The sequence below is a fragment of the Schistocerca cancellata genome, chromosome 3 (assembly GCF_023864275.1).
Source record: "Schistocerca cancellata isolate TAMUIC-IGC-003103 chromosome 3, iqSchCanc2.1, whole genome shotgun sequence".
NCBI lineage: Eukaryota > Metazoa > Arthropoda > Insecta > Orthoptera > Acrididae > Schistocerca > Schistocerca cancellata.
Window position 1 is genome coordinate 133,658,672 of NC_064628.1, and position 21,623 is coordinate 133,680,294.

Sequence of the window (21,623 nt, forward strand, 5' to 3'; positions counted from 1 at the left end):
GGTGTCTCAACGACTTTTTTTTTTTTACTGATGTGTAAAGTGTTTGGGGGGGGGGGGGGGGGGTAGGATGACATCATTATTTTGTGATTTTATGTTGAGTCACTAATTAGATCTCTTTTTGTAGTTTGAAAAAAAGTAAATGCAGAAAATGTTGTCCACAGTAGAGGAGGAGGAGGAGGACAAGGTGGTACCAGTGATACAGCAATTAATTAATGGTGTCCATAGTATTCATGTCGACCATGTTAGCGATAATGAGTCAAAAGAGGAAGCTGATTAAAACAAAAACAGTAGCACTTGATCATTTTGAGGGCTGGATGAATGTGAGACAGAAAGCAGTACAGGTGCAACCATATTCAATAGACTTGCCAATTTAATCAGACTCACTTCACAGCAACAATGTAGAGGAATAATTAGATTAAATAAAAATCAAATAACTGAAAATCCAGGATGAAATGTAACAATATTATGAAAGGAAAGCTGATACTCACCATATAGTGGAGATGCTGAATTGCAGATAGGCACAACAAAAAGAAGAAAGCTTATTTGTGACAGTTTTTTGTTGTGCCTATCAGTGACTCAGCATCTCTGCTATATGGTGAGTAGCAACTTTCCTTTTATAATATTGTTAAATTACATAAAAAACTGGATAAACAAGGGAAAAAGCTAGATCAATTAGAAAAGAATGTACATGAGCAAGAGAAAGCCCTAAAACTTGTTCATAAAGATGCTGTCCAAATTCAGATAACTGTCAACAGCACTGTAGAGGAAACCAAAATTATTGTAAATGAGGTTACTAATTTGTACACAGATCACAAAGAGTTCAATATGAGGTTAGATAAAGTTGAAAATACAGATCCAGACATTTGAAATAGCTTATTAGATGAGATTAATAAAAAATAAAAAGTCAATAATACACTGCATACTGTTATTAAAAACAAGAGCTCGGCTTTAAACCAAAGGGTAGATGAAGTAACTGAAACTGTTAACAAAAAATTTTCAGAAGTCACAAGCAAAGTAGATGCATTTTTCAGTAATATTTCCAATTTATGATCGAAGGTTTCTGAAATAGGTGAAAATTTAATCACTAAGAACTTTTGCACTAGTGTTGGTAGTGTTTGCAGTAAAATAAATCTTAAAAATTTTCCAGAAGGCAACAAAATCCATCTTGTGGCTTTTATTTGGCACTGTAAAGATAATTTTACAGTCAGTATGTCAGGTAACTTAAAGATTAAAGTGGTGAAAAGGTTTTTAGATGGCGAGGCCTTATCCTGGGCAAATCAGATCATACATTCTGGGATGAGTTTTACAGAGTTTGAAAAACATTTTAGGAGAAAGTTCTGGTCAGATATTAAACAGTCAGGAAAAAAATCAGAATTCTTAAATGGACTGCATTTTAGGGATGGTAGTGGACATATGAAACAAGTGAAGAACAAATTAAAATGTTAGTACACCTTGACAAACCATTAGATGAAATGATCCAGAGAGATGCCATTAAGAGACCTCTACTGCATAAACTGCAACGTAGATTGGTCTATGGATGAGACAATTTGATAGAAGCATCATTAAGATACATAGGTACGTTAGACTTGGCACTGGAGAGAAATCAAAGTAATAAAGATAGACCAATAGATAATGAATGTTGCCAAACTGGCAATTTTTCTAATGATCCCTGTGAAAACAGAGATAGGAGAAGGAATAATAGGAATCATTATCAAGATAATAATGTTAACCAAAGAGATAATTACTGAGATGATGGGCATAGAGATGATGACAGGAGAGGTAACACAGGAAATAATAGGCATAATGAAGACAGAGGTCATGAGTGAAGGAATTGCCAGTATAACAGTAATCATGAAAGGAATTTTAGTAATTGGAGCCCTGAAAATAGAAGGTACAACCTGGAAAACTATGATTTGCATCAAGGGGGAGTGGTCAGCTTGAGGCAAGGAGAAGTAAGTATTGAAATTAGGTTAACAGCAATTTCAGAAGAAGCAGAGATAGTTTCAACCGGACAGGTCGGAATGGACATACAAGCACATCACATACAATGAATAAAATAGAATTTAGTGGAGAATTTTGTGAAGGTAATCTGGGTGAAATGAAAGAAGAAGAGAAAAGTAAGAAGAAATCAAAATTAGAGCTTCGTAGCTACATTTTGCAAATTTATTTGTTCAATGTATTAACAGTAATGAAGTGATGTGTAATGATACTAATGATGTGAATTCTGATTAATATTGTTTAGTGAGATTAAGGGATAATTCTGATGTAGGTATGCTGAATGAACCTACTGGTGCTGAAGTTGAAGATGCACAAAGAGTGATGCACTTGGGAGGGAAGAGGAGAGTACAGGGGATTACCTGAATGACGATGTTGATGATGATATTTGTGCAGAGGATAATAATGGATATGCTGAGTATTTATGAGATTATGATGCTAATAATGATTTTTTTGATGCTGATAGTACTTCACTGTGTGACAAATTAGATGGAGAGATTTATGTCAAGATTAAAAGTGAAAGTTTGATGGAAAATGACGAAAGGAGTTCAATTGTGGGTTTAGATGATGGTGTTATGTTAGATGGGGAAGTACATGATAGTTTGTTCTTGCCAGTAGATGTCAGTCATTTTGTGTCCACTTGCTTTAGTAGAAATAAGAGAAAGAACTTAATTAGTAACAAAATATTGAAGGTAGCTAGTGATCACTATGATAATGTTAGCAACAATAGTCAAATGCAAGTAGTTTTAAGGCAGATTTGGCAAAATATGTATTCAGGTAACAAGGTGAATATTGCTTCTAGTAAAAAGTCTTATAGATGTAATGTAGTTTGGAAAGTCTGCAATCAGGAGGAGGTCATTAAGTTTCAAAATGGCTCAAATGGCTCTGAGCACTATGCGACTTAACTTCTGAGGTCATCAGTCACCTAGAACTTAGAACTAATTAAACCTAACTAACCTAAGGACATCACACACATCCATGCCCAAGGCAGGATTCGAACCTGCGACTGTAGCGGTCGCTCGGCTCCAGACTGTAGCGCCTAGAACCGCACGGCCACTCCGGCCGGCCATTAAGTTTCAGATAGAGAGGAAGGAATGAGTTTAAGGGAAATTGAGGAAGATCTTTTATACGAGAATGAAAAAGATGAAGAACAGGATGAACCAGATAGCCCTTATATTACTATACCGATTGATAATCAGAGAGGTAACTGTCTTCTAGACACTGAGCGTCCCATTACCGCCATCTCGAAGAAATTGAGAGGTAGAATAAAGAATAGTGAAAACTTTACTGAATTTCCTGTGACAACAACATTACATTGCTGTAAGAATAAAAGGAGCCACTGGTAAGAGGAGCAAATTACTCACCAGACAGGTTTTATCAGAGTTCAAGATCAATAATATTAACTTTGTTCAGGGATGCTTGGTAGTTGAGGGGTTAAACGAAAATCTGATACTCACAATGAATTGGATACTAAAGGCAAAAGTGTATTCTATTTGGAGTGAGATGAAAATAACTTTTACTGACCCAAAAAGTGGGCTAGTATTTTAATGTTAAACAATGGCCACAGTAAACAGATCAGGGGGGGTAGAAGAATCTGGAGATAAAGGTTATTTTGAGGAAGCTGACGAATGTAGTAATGATGAAATAAGTAGCAATTCTTACAAAGAACTTAAAACTCACAAATTGTCTAAATTAGAAACTTTAAGCCCAGAAAACAGAGAAGAACTAGGAGATTTTCTGTGGGAATATAAAGATATTTTTTACTGTTAAACCAGGAAGAGTTAAAGTGTTAAAGGTTATCACTGTAAACCCAAATTAAAAGCTCATGAGCCATTTTTTAAGCCTTATGTCATCCCAAGTTGTGAAAGGAAAGAAGTATAAAGGGATTTGGAAGAAACGCCAAGATGGAAAATAGTAGAAAGAACCAGCAGCCAGTACGTAGTAGAGAAATTGTACTTGACTCTAGGTATTTAAATAAATATCTCAAAGGGGAGACTGACCATCTAGAGAACATTGACGAATTAGTCAATAAGTTTGAAAATGTAAAGTTTGTAACCAGTTTAGATCTGACATCTGGGTTTCACCAGATAAGAGTTAGAAAAGGAATCGAGAAAATACAAAGCATTTTTATATAATGGAAAAAGCTTTCAGTACTGTGTTGTACCATTTGGCCCAAATGTTTCTGTATCAGAGTTCATCAGGGGTTTGGATTATGTATTAGGGAGGGAACTTTTGGTGAAATTAACTACATATGTAGATGACATTTGACATCTTATTATCAAGTAAAAGTTGGGAAGAACACGTTAACACTTTAATGGAAACTGGAAGAAAAATGAAATTGGAGGTATGACTTTAAAACTTGAAAAGTGCAAGTTCTCGATGAGCCAGTTGAAATTTTTGGGCCACAGCGTTAGTGAAGAGGGGAATTTTGGCTGATCCCAAAAAGCTGAAGGCATAGCAAAGTTTCCAAAACCAAGAAATAAAAGTCATTCTGTGGGCTAGTGGGATTCTATAGAAAGTACATAAGAACACAAGCATTGAATGCACCCAGTTTCAATAATTTATAAAAGAAAAGCACAGTATGGGAACTGACTAGTGAATGCCAGTTAGCCTTTGATGAAATTAAAAAGCAGTTATGTGATAGCAAGATTCTACATAGACCTGATCTTTTACCTCATGACACTCAGATGTGATACAGGATTGGGTTCAGGAAAAGGAAATTAATGGAAAAACAGAACACCACTCAATAGCTTTTCAAGTAGGACATTACAGAAGCAAGAAAGAAATGTCATAATTGCAGAAAAATAATTATTAGCAACAGTATGAGAGTTCAAAAAGTTCAGAAATTATTTTCTTGGTATAAGATAAAAGTATACTCAGACCATGAAGCTTTGTCATATACTCAAGGGATAGAAGAATTACCAGGTGGCCAGTTTACCTACAACAATTAGACTACACAGTTCAGTACATTAAGGGAAAGGATAACATCATAGTGGATGCTCTATCTAGGTTACCAGTGAGGGGTGAAGAAGGATATGAGAACAAAAGTTTAGGCGCAAATTTCAAAATAATGTCTTTAAGAAGGGTAAAGGATGAAAAATAAATTAAAAGAATTTGCAATCAGTTTGGATGCATTCAAAATCCTGATGACCATCGGAAACATGTCAAAAATTATTTAGGCAAAAAGGGAAATGAAAAAGCACATCAATACTACCAAATCTATAAAGGCATACTATTTTATAAACATAGCTCTGACAGCAACAGGTGGAAAGTTTGTTGGTCAGATCTGTTTACAGATGCATTAATAAGATATACTCATGAAAGTTTTGGACATTTTGAATTGCTAAAGTGTATTTAAAAATATTCAGGAAATCATATACTTTCACAATATTTCTAGAAGGGTCTGGAGTTTCCCTGCTAGCTGTGACCAAGGTCAAAGAGTAAAGGTGAGCAACAAAATTAGCAGAGGCTATACGCAAAATGTTATCCTAGATAAACAAATGGATTTAGTAAGCATCTACTTGTTTGGCCAATTACCAAAGGCCAAAAGTTGTTTTTTGTACATATTTGTGAGGGTAGATTTGTTCTCTATTTACATGAAACTTTACCCATTGAAAATGACAATCAGCAAGAGAATTACCGAAAAAATCACAAAAGATCACTTCAATACAGTAGGCATGCCTAAAGCAATCTTGTTGGACAATGGAACTCAGTTTACTTTAAAAACATGAAAGGAGTTCACAAATGATTACAACGTAAAACATATACTGATTTCAGCATATTCACCAAAATATAACCCCACAAAAAGGTATATGAGAGAAACTGGAAGACTGTGTAGGAATTACGACAACGGTCATGCCAACTGGATAGGAAACATTAATATTTTTGAAGGCATAATTCCACCACAGAGTTTTCACATTATGAGATTTTGTTTGACAAAAAGTCAGCTTATTTGATTAAAGAACTTACAGAATTTCCTGTTTGTAAAGATATTTAAGCTTATGAAAAAGATGAAATTGACAGAAAAAACAACAAAACAATAGTATGATAAGAAAAAACAGTGACATGAGATGCAAAGCATACACAGTTCAGCATAGGAGATCTTGTATTAACAAAAAGCTACATAAAACCCATGTCATGAAACAAAATGCTTGATAAATGTAATCTGAAGATTGGTGCTAGACTTATCCATTGAAAATGCTCATATTCTATTTAGTAATTTAATGAAAATACACAGTACATGGATTTTATACATACCATGTTATGAAGATTAGTGACCAAACATTTTTCGTGCATTGATATGCAAAAATTTCAGTACAGAAACTCTGTGAACACCATAATCTGACTGGAAGTCAGTATTAGTTTGCCTCCTCAGGCTTTTGATAATAAGAGATGTAAAATTAACTTTACTATGAGTCATTAATCAACCAGCAGTATGTCGACTACACTATGAAAAGAAACATGTTTTTACAGCATTTGAGCTGCAATCATCCCTTATATGTAATGTAAACTGTGGCACTAGGACTGCCATTGTAACTGTAGATCATCTGAATAGCAGTGTGTGAACAGCATCACTTTGAAATTTGTTCTGGATATGTCATGTAAAGATTTATTAAACATGTCAAAACTAATAAGCTGCATTTCTATGAAAAATTTATTTTACACTTGTGTTTTGTACTTTTTAGAATACTGAAATGTTTTTTCACCTGAATGTCAGTAACAGATGCTACTTCTGTCCCACCAAGCAGCTGAGGGACTGCACATGTAAATACTTTGAGAAACAACAGATTTTCACCTGTTGACAGGAATTCGTTAAGAACAGTTAATACAAGTGATAAAATATCTACTGTTATGTACACCTGTTCACATTGGAATTCTGTGAAAAGTTAAGAAACTTGCAATCCATCTTTGTCTTACAGACAAGTTTTACAGAAACTATTTGTGTCACTGGTAAACTGATTATATAATTTTGTAATGCACACACAACAGAAAATTTGTATTGCCACGTTCACTGCCATAATGTAGAATTGTACCCATTGTTACTTGAACAAGTTTCAAAAGTTTTGTCCAGTCTTTGGCTGTACAAGTCTTTTGGGTGTGTGCAAAATGTAATAGCTAGCAGATTCTCACTCACTTTAAATTAAAAGTATAATTTGAGTCTTTTTATGATAATTCCAAATGGAGAAGTATAATCAGTAGGTCATGTGAAATATTGTATCTGTGAAATATGATAAAGTATATTTTGTGAATTTACTGTGAGGAAGGCTATTACAAGTTTAAGTTGATCTGCTAGTGGCAGCACTATATTTTGCCACTGACACTACCTAAATGAAATGTATTTTGTTAATTTTCTACGTCAAAAAGAAAAATGAATGACGTTATTGCAAAATATGTATATATAGACCATGTGAGGTCACTGCTTAATGCCAGTTTTCCGAAAGATTTCAAAGTGGTCACTGTGTCAATGAGTTTAGTAAAAATAAGAGAACACACTTTTTTGGACAGAGATCTTTGGAGGAGGCAAAGGAAGACTTGGTGCTGCACCATGGCAGCACAACCACTTGCTGTATATTGCGCAGTTCAGCACAAACATCTAGCATACATCCGGGATCGAGAATGTAGTAGCGGATTGTCTCCTGTGTCAGCAGCGTCTCCACCACGGACGACATGGAACTCGCAGAAGCAAAACTTACTGACCCATAACTACAAGAGCTGTTGCAGGAAAACAAATCTAAATTGGATCCGCAGTTAGTCAACGTTCCTGGCACAGGCATCAAGTTGTACTTGTCTGCAGCCAAACCATGATCATTTTTACCCGCAAGATTCAGGAAAAATGTGTTTACATCTTTGCATAACCTGTTCCATCCTGGAGCACACACTACAATACACCTAATCTCAGATTGCTTGATGTGGCCAGGGATGAAGAAAGACTGCCATGAGTGGACCCGATGTTGTACGAGGGGGACTCAAAAGAAACCGGACTCCAAGGGCGATGCCACTTGTAGACATAGTGCAGGGTTCTCACACTAGATGGTGTTAGTAGAGACCTTCAAGAAACAGCTGTGCAGATAGCGTCAGTGTAGAGCTGAACGTGCAAGTGTGGTATTGTGGTTCTCTGACTGTTGGTGGGTTACCTCTGCGAAGTCGTTATGGCAACTGTAAAAGAACAAAGAGTGTGTGTGAAATTTTGCTTCCTGCTTAAAAAAACTGCAATGGAGACACACCAAATGCTTCAGGAAGCTTTCCAGGAGGACACTATGAGCCGCACACAGGTTTTTGAGTGGTTTGGGTGCTTTAAACATGGTGAGATGTGTGTTGAAGATCAAGCTCATTCTGGACGCCCTTCAACATCGCGAAATGAGGAGAACATTGAAAAGGTCCGCCAAAAGATCAACGAGGATCGTTGCCAAACGATTGACCAAATTTCAGCAGAGACAGGAATCAGTTGGAGCTCGTACCAGCGGATTTTGAGTGAGGATTTGCACATGAGATGTGTTGCTGCTAAATTTTTTCCGCACCTTCTCACACAGGAGCAAAAAACCATTTGCATGAATGTGTGTCAGAACTTAAAAACAGAGATTGCATGTGATCCAAACTTCTTGAACAAATTCATTACAGGGGATGAGAGTTAGTGTTACGGGTATGACCCAGACACCAAGCAAGCATCAAGCCAGTGGAGGACTCCCAACTCTCCCAGACCAAAAAAAGCAAGGCAAGTGAGGTCAAATGTGACGACAATGATCATTGTCTTTTTGGATGTTCGTGGAATTGTGCATCGGGAATTCATACCCCCTAGCCAGACTGTTAACCAGCACTTTTACTTGGATGCTTTAACGCGTCTGCGAGAGGATGTGAGGAGGAAACACCCGGAACTTTGGCGATCAGGTGACTGGTTTCTGCATCATGACAACGCTCCAGCACACACGGACTTACGAGTGACCCACTATTTGGCATCTCAGAGGTGGTCTGTCGTTCCCCAAGCTCCGTATTCGCCGGACCTAGCCCCGTGCGACTTTTTCCTATTTCCACGAATGAAAAAAATGCTAAATGGGGAGCGTTATGATGATGTGGAGGCAGTAAAAACAGCTTTGCAAAGGGCACTGGACAATATCAAACTTGAAGAGTTCCAAACATGCTTCCAACAGTGGGAAAAGAGACTTGAGAAGTGCATCGTATGTAATGGAGAGTATTTTGAAGGTGACTGAAGTAATTTTGTAAAAAGGTTCATCAATAAATTTTTTATGATAACAATCTGTTTTGTTTTGGGTCCTCCCTTGTATACAGTGTCAGTGCAGTAAGGTCGGCTGGCATGCACAAACACCTACTGGAAACTTTCCTATAACCACCAACCATTTCACGCACATACACATTGACATTGTGGGACCGTTACCACCTTCAAATGGTCATCGATATTTGCTGACGATGATCAACCGATTCACACGTTGGCCAGAAGCAGCTCCAGCGGACAATGTCTCGGCAGAAACCTTGGCATATGCCTTCATATTAAACTGGGTGTCATGATTTGGCTGTCCTTTGCATATCACCACAGTTCGTGGAAAACAATTTGACTCTGATTTGTTCACAAAGCTAACAGTGTTCTGTGGGATGAGCCACCACAACACAACCAGCTACAACCCAACCAGTAACAGCGTGACAGAGCATTGGCACCGCACTTTGAAAGCAGCCCTGATGTGCCACAATGCTGGGTGGACAGTAGCTCTCCCGATGGTCCTGCTTGGCTTACGAAACTCACACAAGCCAGATCCAGACAGTTCCTCTGCACAACTAGTGTATGGAGGGTCATTACAACTGCCTGGTGAATTTGCAGACGCGACTCCATAGCCTGATGTAGACCCATCTATCTTCGACAGTCACCTTCTTGATCATGTAAGGAAAATCTGGCCTCCACAACTGTCTAGGCATGGAACTGTTGCCACCTTTGTACACAAAGACATCAGGATGTGCACTCATGTTATGTTACGATCTGATAGTGTCAAACTGACCCTCCAGCACCTTACACAGGGGACATCAAATCACCAGTAGGGGAGGTCGCACACTAGATATTCTTGTGGATGGAAAACAAGCCACTGTTACAACTGACATGGTCAAACCAGCCTACATCTTCATCGAGTCACCCCCAACTGAGACTCGGTGAACACAGCTTCACCCAGAACTTGGTCCGGAACAGCAGCTCCAGTACCACCACCGACCAGGAAATCAGTTCCAGGGGACCAGCACACCGCAAGGTCTGGTCAGCATGTCCACTTCCTGGTGCACTTCCCGGATGGCGCTCCGCTCCCACTGAGGAGGCTGTTGTAGTGACCACAATTAGTAGTGCAGCGCAGTGCAATGCAGTGCAGTGCAGTTCGGTTCACAAGCGCATCATCCATGTGTCACACCGCAAGTATTTTATTTTGTGCAGATAAATTAGTTCCACACTGGCCACAAGGAGTGCTGTGTTGGATCCATTACTATGTGCCATCCATTCTTAGTATAAAGTTTTTTCCATGTTCTTGATTTCTCCATGTTAATTCTTAAGAATCTTTTTTTCTCCATGTTAGTCCTTTAGTAACCAGTCAACAAGTCACTTATTCGTTTTTGTGCGAGTCTTGCCTTGACATACGCTGCGTCTAAAAAGACATCCTGTATTCATTGCCAAATAAACGAATAAAGATCTTGTTATCTCAGCATTGGAGATATCATTGTGCATTATTTATCGCAAACTAGTAGGCTAAACGGCCGGAATGGCCAGAAATTAACCCTCCGGCCTAAATACCGTTTGCCTTTTCTACAGTCTGCATGTTCCTTCGCTTTTACATTATGGGGTTTCCTTCTGTAGTATGTTAACTTTGAGATAAGTTAGAGGTTCCTGCAAATTTCAGTCTATCTTTGACCATTTCTGTTGGTTTGCTTATGAGCTGGCAATTTTCCAATGATATGTCAGTATCTTCTTTCTTGTCCCATTTCTCCATTAAATCACGAAGGAGAATTTTAATGCCTGATGGTGAAATGTTTATCAAGATTTGCTCCATAATATTCCAGTTTTCCAGTTTCTCTGTGTCCTTTAAGGTATTATTTTTCTGACTTATGGGAGTGTGTGTGTTGATAACTGTGTATGGCTTACTTGTGGATTTCAAAGTTAAGGCTGGAAGTCTGGATGATTAAGATATAAATTCTATGATTAAGTCAATGACTGTGAGATTTATTAGAAACCATTTCCACATTGTAGGCAACTGTTCATGAATTGTTTTCCTGGTATTCCTTTACGAATTCGGTGTCCTTATCCATTGGATCTTGATCACTGTTCCTAATTTTTTTTAATAGCCATGATTAGAATTTTGTGTTTGTTCATTATGCCAGTAACAAGCTTTAATTTCCCAGTTTTACCCAGAAAGTTAACATTGTGTCAAGAAGAATGAGATCTGTTTAGATTTAATGTTTCTGAAGGTTTCGTGTACTTAGTGCCTGTAGGAAGTTTAAATGCCTTTTCTGCCTTCTGAATGATATCCCACTGAATCCGAATCCTGTCTTGGAGTTATTCTGCTAAGGATTTTCCACAGTCGATTACTTAATTACAATTATGAATGTACTTCTTCATAAGAGATTAAGGGTAATGCTATCCAACTGCGAAGAAGACTAGAAACTCAAAGATACCTTCCATCCTTGATAACTAATACCATTGAAATTGACAAAAAATGAGAGTTGACCAAGGGAGGCCGATAGGAAGAAAGAAAGAAGGAGTTTGACACAAGTAGGTGGAAGCAATGCCAGACTTAGCCTGGGGCCCCATAATTGCCATCTATGTAAATTATTGCACAACTTTAAGAATGGGATTTTTGAAAACTGAGAGCACAGAGGGAATGTTAACTGGATAAAAGAAATTCACTGTGCAGAATAATTTTGAAAATACTCTATATAAAATACAGTCACTAAAAAATAGTAAATGTATATCTACAAATGCATGATCTTAGCTCTTCAAAGTAAGTAAAATATATATTGTACCAGTCACAAGTGTACTGAAAGTGAAATACAATAATTTATACTAATATTTTTATCACGGTTAAAATGTATAAAGTGATTACCTGTTTATACCGACGATAGTAGTTTTGAATAAGTACTGCAGCAGCTCTTTCTTTATCCTGTTCCTCCAACTTCTTTCGGCCTTTATATGAACGGTATGCCTTTTGAATGATTTTTGCTGCTTCATACAGTTCTCGTTGTTCCCTATCTTTGAAAGTAAAAAATAAATTTTCAGGAGCCAATAATGAAAATTGTAAACATAATCAAAAATTTTATGAAATTATTGCCACAACAATCACTGAATGTCTAATGTTTAATGCCTTTCAGAACCACTATACTTACACCTCTAATTCCACCATATATGCACTTATTCACCTCATTTGACATTTGTTATTTAGGATACGAAGGAATCAGAGGAAAATTATTTACTGAAGTACATAATGTGAACTCCTACATTTATATTTGTATACCATGTTTTTGTTCTACGATTAACACTTACAAACTGACACTATATTGAAATAGAGATTCACAAATTTAAAATCTGCATTATATTCTCTCATGAAGTGTCATATTTTCCTTTACATGATACTGTTTAAAACAATCTTGAGGCCAACATCTTTCACAACACCTTCTGCTGCAGCCAGTTGTTCTGACTCATTTTCCTGAGTAATCAGTACAGTTGGGAGTATTTACTTGCAATTGTATCTCTTTTATAAAGCAGCAGCCAGAAAACATTCAGGTTTTAGTAAGAATGAACCAGGATCAGACAGGCAAAGTAAAGAACAAATACCTGAAAGTGTGAGGTTTGAGAAATCCTTCTCAAATACATTTCCAGATGCCTGAAAAAATTCACAGAAGTCAGCTGTAGTTGGCGGTGGAGATGGCGAATCAAGTGTGAATGAGCAAGGAGACTGTAGACAGCTGGAGGAGGCTGGGCTCATGGAGGAGCCTGGTGTGCTCACATCATAGTACCTGCACAGATTTACACACACTCATGTAGTGACCATTTAGTGGAAATATTCACAACACTTCCCAACATTGGAAATTTAACACATACATAATTTGTTACATACAATGTCTTATGCATCCATAACGAATTAACAATGAATAATGAATTAACAATGAATTTTAATGGATTTCCTGGTATTAAAAAGAGCCCATTTGATATTCAGGGAAAATGTCTTACTTCTTAAAATACTCTGGGCTATTGTGCTGTAGTTGAAAGCATTTCTTGTAGAAACCAAATGTTTTGTCCCTATCTGCTGAGGACACGTTGAAGAGGAAGGGAGGGGTATGTTCTATGCATGTCTGATTCACACCCCAAGCTTTCTGCAGACTGCTGTAAAAGTTTGTTTCTACATCTGATGTCATATGTTTCCAAAACTCAAGTGCAACTGGCCATTTTTGGTTGCTGTTGTCCACTACTGCTCCACTGTGTGGCAACAGAAGTAACAAAAGGCATGAAAGTTTACATTTTAGAATTAGGGAAATGTTTAAGACCCCAAATGCAAGAAATTTTTAAATTTTACAAAAGTCTGCCTTTTTTGTTCAGTGCCTTCCCACTTATGCAACAAAAGTAAAGCAATTTATGCTGGAGAAAGATGAATCGTCATCAGCAAAGTCACTCTGCCAACCAAATCAAGCTGCAGGATCATCTGACTTATGGCTCTCTTGAGCTGCACTTGCAAAACAGAGCTCTCTTCTGTTCTGAGTCACCATCAGAGTAGACGCTAAATGGCTTTACCTTTCCTTATCTTTTCAATTCCCTTATACTCCAAGACAGCTCTCAGGTTACTGAAGTTATCTGTTACTGCACCCCCTTCCTCCTGCCCATGGTAATCCTCACTACGTAATCTCCATAAGAAAATAAACTGATGTGGTTTCTTTTTTCTGAACATGAGTACACTATTTCCAAGCCCACAACACTTTTAAATTGTGACTACAACTCTGCCCTCTGAGGGGGTGTACACAGGGTTACAATTATATTTTAATTATGATGTTTTTAATTTTTTCTTACAACATGCTTTGATATAGTGGGAATTAGTGAAGTTCGGTGGCAGGAGGAACAAGACTTCTGGTCAGGTGACTACAGGGTTATAAACACAAAGTCAAATAGGGGTAATGCAGGAGTAGCTTTAATAATGAATAGGAAAATAGGAATGCGGGTAAGCTACTACAAACAGCATAGTGAACGCATTATTGTGGCCAAGATAGATACGAAGCCCACACCTACTACAGTAGTACAAGTTTATATGCCAACTAGCTCTGCAGATGACGAAGAAATTGAAGAAATGTATGATGAAATAAAAGAAATTATTCAGATAGTGAAGGGAGACGAAAATTTAATAGTCATGGGTGACTGGAATTCGAGTGTAGGAAAAGGGAGAGAAGGAAACATAGTAGGTGAATATGGATTGGGGCTAAGAAATGAAAGAGGAAGCCGCCTGGTAGAATTTTGCACAGAGCACAACTTAATCATAGCTAACACTTGGTTTAAGAATCATGATAGAAGGTTGTATACATGGAAGAACCCTGGAGATACTAAAAGGTATCAGACAGATTATATAATGGTAAGACAGAGATTTAGGAACCAGGTTTTAAATTGTAAGACATTTCCAGGGGCAGATGTGGACTCTGACCACAATCTATTGGTTATGACCTGTAGATTAAAACTGAAGAAACTGCAAAAAGGTGGGAATTTAAGGAGATGGGACCTGGATAAACTGAAAGAACCAGAGGTTGTACAGAGTTTCAGGGAGAGCATAAGGGAACAATTGACAGGAATGCGGGAAAGAAATACAGTAGAAGAAGAATGGGTAGCTTTGAGGGATGAAGTAGTGAAGGCAGCAGAGGATCAAGTAGGTAAAAAGACGAGGGCTAGTAGAAATCCTTGGGTAACAGAAGAAATATTGAATTTAATTGATGAAAGGAGAAAATATAAAAATGCAGTAAATGAAGCAGGCAAAAAGGAATACAAACGTCTCAAAAATGAGATCGACACGAAGTGCAAAATGGCTAAGCAGGGATGGCTAGAGGACAAATGTAAGGATATAGAGGCTTATCTCACTAGGGGTAAGATAGATACTGCCTACAGGAAAATTAATGAGACCTTTGGAGATAAGAGAACCACTTGTATGAACATCAAGAGCTCAGATGGAAACCCAGTTCTAAGCAAAGAAGGGAAAGCAGAAAGGTGGAAGGAGTATTGTTGTTGTTGTGGTCTTCAGTCCTGAGACTGGTTTGCTGCAGCTCTCCATGCTACTCTATCCTGTGCAAGCTTCTTCATCTCCCAGTATCTACTGCAACCTACATCCTTCTGAATCTGCTTAGTGTATTCATCTCTTGGTCTCCCTCTACGATTTTTACCCTCCACACTGCCCTCCAATGCTAAATTTGTGATCCCTTGATGCCTCAAAACATGTCCTACCAACCGATCCCTTCTTGTAGTCAAGTTGTGCCACAAACTTCTCTTCTCCCCAATCCTATTCAATACCTCCTCATTAGTTACGTGATCTACCCACCTTATCTTCAGCATTCTTCTGTAGCACCACATTTCGAAAGCTTCTATTCTCTTCTTGTCCAAACTAGTTATCGTCCATGTTTCACTTCCATACATGGCTACACTCCATACAAATACTTTCAGAAACGACTTCCTGACACTTAAATCTATACTCGATGTTAACAAATTCCTCTTCTTGAGAAACGCTTTCCTTGCCATTGCCAGTCTACATTTTATATCCTCTCTACTTCGACCATCATCGGTTATTTTACTCCCTAAATAGCAAAACTCCTTTACTACTTTAAGTGTCTCATTTCCTAATCTAATCCCTCAGCATCACCGGACTTAATTTGACTACATTCCATTATCCTCGTTTTGCTTTTGTTGATGTTCATCTTATATCCTCCTTTCAAGACACTGTCCATTCCGTTCAACTGCTCTTCCAAGTCCTTTGCTGTCTCTGACAGAATTACAATGTCATCGGCGAACCTCAAAGTTTTTACTTCTTCTCCATGAATTTTAATACCTACTCCGAATGTTTCTTTTGTTTCCTTTACTGCTTGCTCAATATACAGATTGAATAACATCGGGGATAGGCTACAACCCTGTCTTACTCCTTTCCCAACCACTGCTTCCCTTTCATGCCCCTCGACTCTTATAACTGCCATCTGGTTTCTGTACAAATTGTAAATAGCCTTTCGCTCCCTGTATTTTACCCCTGCCACCTTCAGAATTTGAACGAGAGTATTCCAGTTAACATTGTCAAAAGCTTTCTCTAAGTCTACAAATGCTAGAAACGTAGGTTTGCCTTTTCTTAATCTTTCTTCTAAGATAAGTCGTAAGGTCAGTATTGCCTCACGTGTTCCAACATTTCTACGGAATCCAAACTGATCATCCCCGAGGTCGGCTTCTACCAGTTTTTCCATTCGTCTGTAAAGAATTCGCGTTAGTATTTTGCAGCTGTGACTTATTAAACTGATAGTTCGGTAATTTTCACATCTGTCAACACCTGCTTTCTTTGGGATTGGAATTATTATATTCTTCTTGAAGTCTCAGGGTATTTCGCCGGTTGCATACATCGTGCTCACCAGATGGTAGAGTTTTGTCATGACTGGCTCTCCCGAGGCCATCAGTAGTTCAAATGGAATGTTGTCTACTCCCGGGGCCTTGTTTCGACTCAAGTCTTTCATTGCTCTGTCAAACTCTTCACGCAGTATCTTATCTCCCATTTCGTCTTCATCTACATCCTCTTCCATTTCCATAATATTGTCCTCAAGTACATCGCCCTTGTATAAACCCTCTATATACTCCTTCCACCTTTCTGCCTTCCCTTCCTTGCTTAGAACTGGGTTGCCATCTGAGCTCTTGATATTCATACAAGTGGCTCTCTTCTCTCCAAGGGTCTCTTTAATTTTCCTGTAGGCAGTATCTATCTTACCCCTAGTGAGACAAGCCTCTACATCCTTACATTTGTCCTCTAGCCATCCCTGCTTAGCCATTTTGCACTTCCTGTCGATATCATTTTTGAGACGTTTGTATTCTTTTTTGCCTGCTTCATTTACTGCATTTTTATATTTTCTCCTTTCATCAATTAAATTCAATATTTCTTCTGTTACCCAAGGATTTCTATTAGCCCTCGTCTTTTTACCTACTTGATCCTCTGCTGCCTTCACTACTTCATCCCTCAGAGCTACCCATTCTTCTTCTACTGTATTTCTTTTATAACCCTGTAATCACCTGACCAAAAGTCTTGTTCCTCCTGCCACCGAACTTCACTAATTCCCACTATATCTAACTTTAACCTATCCATTTCCCTTTTTAAATTTTCTAACCTACCTGCCCGATTAAGGGATCTGACATTCCACGCTCTGACATTCCACGCTCCGATCCGTAGAACGCCAGTTTTCTTTCTCCTGACAACGACGTCCTCTTGAGTAGTCCCCGCCCGGAGATCCGAATGGGGGACTATTTTACCTCCGGAATACTTTACCCAAGAGGACACCATCATCATTTAATCATACAGTAGAGCTGCATGTCCTCGGGAAAAATTATGGCTGTAGTTTCCCCTTGCTTTCAGCCGTTCGCAGTACCAGCACAGCAAGGCCGTTTTGGTTAATGTTACAAAGCCAGATCAGTCAATCATCCAGACTGTTGCCCCTGCAACTACTGAAAAGGCTGCTGCCCCTCTTCAGGAACCACATGTTTGTCTGGCCTCTCAACAGATACCCCTCCGTTGTGGTTGCACCTGAGGAGTATATAAAGGGTCTATACAAGGGCGATGTACATGAGGACAATATTATGGAAATGGAAGAGGATGTAGATGAAGATGAAATGTGAGATACGATACTGCGTGAAGAGTTTGACAGAGCACTGAAAGACCTGAGTCGAAACAAGGCCCCCGGAGTAGACAACATTCCATTGGAACCACTGAAGGCCTTGGGAGAGCCAGTATTGACAAAACTCTACCATGTGGTGAGCAAGATGTATGAAACAGGTGAAATACCCTCAGACTTCAAGAAGAACATAATAATTCCAATCCCAAAGGAAGCAGGTGTTGACAGATGTGAAAATTACCGAACAATCAGTTTAATAAGCCACAGCTGCAAAATACTAACACAAATTCTTTACAGAAGAATGGAAAAACTAGTAGAAGCCGACCTTGGGGAAGATCAGTTTGGATTCCGTAGAAATCCTGGAACACGTGAGGCAATACTGACCTTACGACTTATCTTAGAAGAAAGATTAAGGAAAGGCAAACCTACGGTTCTAGCATTTGTAGACTTAGAGAAAGCTTTTGACAATGTTGACTGGAATACTCTCTTTCAAATTCTAAAGGTGGCAGGGGTAAAATACAGGGAGCGAAAGGCTATTTACAATTTGTACAGAAACCAGATGGCAGTTATAAGAGTCGAGGGACATGAAAGGGAAGCAGTGGTTGGGAAGGGAGTAAGACAGGGTTCTAGCCTCTCCCTGATGTTATTCAATCTGTATATTGAGCAAGCAGTAAAGGAAACAAAAGAAAAATTCGGTGTAGGTATTAAAATCCATGGAGAAGAAATAAAAACTTTGAGGTTTGCCGATGACATTGTAATTCTGTCAGAGACAGCAAAGGACTTGGAAGACCAGTTGAACGGAATGGATGGTGTCTTGAAGGGAGGATATAAGATGAATATCAACAGAAGCAAAACGAGGATAATGGAATGTAGTTGAATTAAGTCGGGTGATGTTGAGGGTACTAGATTAGGAAATGAGATACTTAAAGTAGTAAAGGAGTTTTGCTATTTGGGGAGCAAAATAACAGATGATGGTCGAAGTAGAGAGGATACAAAATGTAGACTGGCAATGGCAAGGAAAGCGTTTCTGAAGAAGAGAAATTTGTTAACATCGAGTATAGATTTAAGTGTCAGGAAGTCATTTCTGAAAGTATTTGTATGGAGTGTAGCCATGTATGGAAGTGAAACATGGACGGTAAATAGTTTGGACAAGAAGAGAATAGAAGCTTTCGAAATGTGTTGCTACAGAAGAATGCTGAAGATTAGATGGGTAGATCACATAACTAATGAGGAAGTATTGTATAAGATTGGGGAGAAGAGAAGTTTGTGGCACAACTTGACCAGAAGAAGGAATTGGTTGGTAGGACATGTTCTGAGGCATCAAGGGATCACCAATGTAGTATTGGAGGGCAGCATGGAGGGTAAAAATCGTAGGGGGAGACCAAGAGATGAATATACTAAGCAGATTCAGAAGGATGTAGGTTGCAGTAGGTACTGGGAGATGAAGAAGCTTGCACAGGATAGAGTAGCATGGAGAGCTGCATCAAACCAGTCTCGGGACTGAAGACCACAACAAAAACAACAACAACAACAACAACAACATGCTTTGAAGTATATGAGGCAGTGGACAAAGCACAGAGATTTATGGTGTGACAAGTGAAGATTGTGTTTTGTAAGTAACTCAACTCCACGCATTATCAAAAACTAAGAATAATCATTCCAAATAACAATAAGAATTGTTCTATATTTTTTCATCCAATATAGTGATCTTAGGAAAATATGGCTTCCAACACGTAGCACTATGACATTTCAAGGACATGCACGTAGTTGCTTCTTTGTGGTGATCATGTAAATAATGTATTAACAACAAAAACACTCAATTTTGACATAATTATTTAATTGGATAGATAAAAAATCTACTCACCAAGTGGCAGTAGAACACACACATAAAAGACTGTTGTAATTGGCAAGCTTTTGGAGCCAGTGGCTCCTTCTTCAGGCAGAAGCGTTGAAGGGGAAGGAAGAGGGGTGAAGGAAAAGGACTGGAGAGGTCTAGGAAAAGGGGCAGATTTCAGGAAAGTTACCCAGAACCATGGGTCAGGGGAGACTTACTGTATGGAATGAGAAGGAAAGACTGATTGTTGGGGACTGCATCGGACAAGATTTGAAAACTTGGAGATTATAGGTGGAAGACAGAGTAATAAGCAGACTTTTGCTTTCTGTTTCCCCAGTTTTTAAAATTTTGTCTGTTTCATGACTTTCCCAATGAATTTTTTTCCAACCTTTTTCTCGTATCATATAGATAACCCACTCATTACCTCTTATTAATGATTTTTGTATGAATTTTTCTAATTTTTCTGACATTTTTCCCTTGCTTTTCTTCCTTTTTTCTACCTTTTCCACTCCCTGCTTATTTATTTATTTATGCTACTTCCACAGTTTCTAACTCTCCAAACTGTCCTCCCTTGCCATGATGAATCCCATCCCATATTACATCCCATATTTTCAAAAACCATGCCTTTGCACTATCACAACTAAGGTCCCACATTCTGTTTCTTGAAACCTGCTTGTCTCTTGGAGTTACTCCAAAAGGCCAAACACTGAAAGCCCCTGTTTCTGGATGAAATCCTACCCTACACCAGGCTCTTTTACAGTTTCAAATACAGCAATATATTGCTCTTATCTGGCTAATCTGTGATCTATATGCCTCATCAGTCAATTTCCACTCTACCAGACTTCTCTCCTTCTACAAAATCCTGCAGTTATCTGCCCCTCATGTTTCCTTGAATGGTATCATCAACCAAGCCATCTTGAAACTGCAACAACATGCCCGACTTCATATCAAAAAGCTATCCCACCTTCCCCTAAACAGTGGTGTGTCCCTTCCTGCCTACAGCTTCCTAAACAGCCATACCATCAACCACCACTCCTCTCCTACAAACCAAGCTTGGCCAACTTCCTTAACATCCCACAGCCTTCACCACTATCTTCCAGACCAAGAATAATCCATAATCCCTAGAATCAGTCACAACAGTACACTGTCTTTAACCGCTCATCTAAAGCACTCCCCCCCCCCCCCCCTGAATTATGCGTATTAGTAAGGTTCTCACTTTCAGCCCTAAACCTGCATTTGATCATGCTGTCTTGATAAAGGACCTCCTTTCCTTCACATGTAATATCCGCTGGAAATATCACTTTTCAACCCAATCCCCAAAACCTTTCACCAGCAAACCTGACCTTGAATCCTGCCATGGACAGTTGAGACCATGATCCCAACTTGATCCACCACCACTAACACAAAATCATCCCTTACAAGCCTTCTGAGAATTCTTCACATCCAGCATTGCTTCAAAATCATTCCTCAGGTCTCTACATGACCCTAACCTGTCCTCTGCTGAATTCCATGCTCTAAGTTCCTTAAAAGCTGATGACTCCATCATTATCTTTCCAGCAGACAAAGGATCTACCACTGTAGTACTAGACTGAGAGGAGTATGTTACTGAAGGTCTACGCCAGCTGTCAGATACCTCTACATACAGTGTCTCCCATCAAGATCCCGTCTCTGTAATTCAAACTGATCTCACAAGGACTAACACCTCAATCCATAGAACTTCTCATCCCACCCAAACCATGCACCCCGACCTTTTACCTTTTTCCTAAGATCCACAAATCCAATCATTCTGGCAGTCCTATAGTTGCTGGTTTCAAAGCACCCACCAAATGTGTATCTTCCTTAGTTGATCAAGACCTGCAACCCATAGTACAAAGACTCCCCTCCTACATCAAAGATACCAACCATTTCCTAGATCACTTGAAATCCGTGCTCGTCCCACATT

The 21,623-nt window shown here is 38.7% G+C and overlaps 1 protein-coding gene across 1 annotated transcript in view; it reads right to left on the reverse strand.

Annotated features, from left to right (window-relative positions):
- LOC126174755 (calmodulin-binding transcription activator 1) overlaps positions 1-21,623 on the reverse strand; it is a 1,816,127-nt gene that overhangs the window by 99,064 nt on the left and 1,695,440 nt on the right. The window contains exons 25-26 of the mRNA XM_049921082.1: positions 12,806-12,987; positions 12,078-12,223 (exon numbers count right to left, since the gene is read on the reverse strand). Of these exons, the coding sequence (XP_049777039.1) occupies positions 12,078-12,223; positions 12,806-12,987 (328 nt within the window). The remainder of the gene's footprint in view (positions 1-12,077; positions 12,224-12,805; positions 12,988-21,623) is intronic.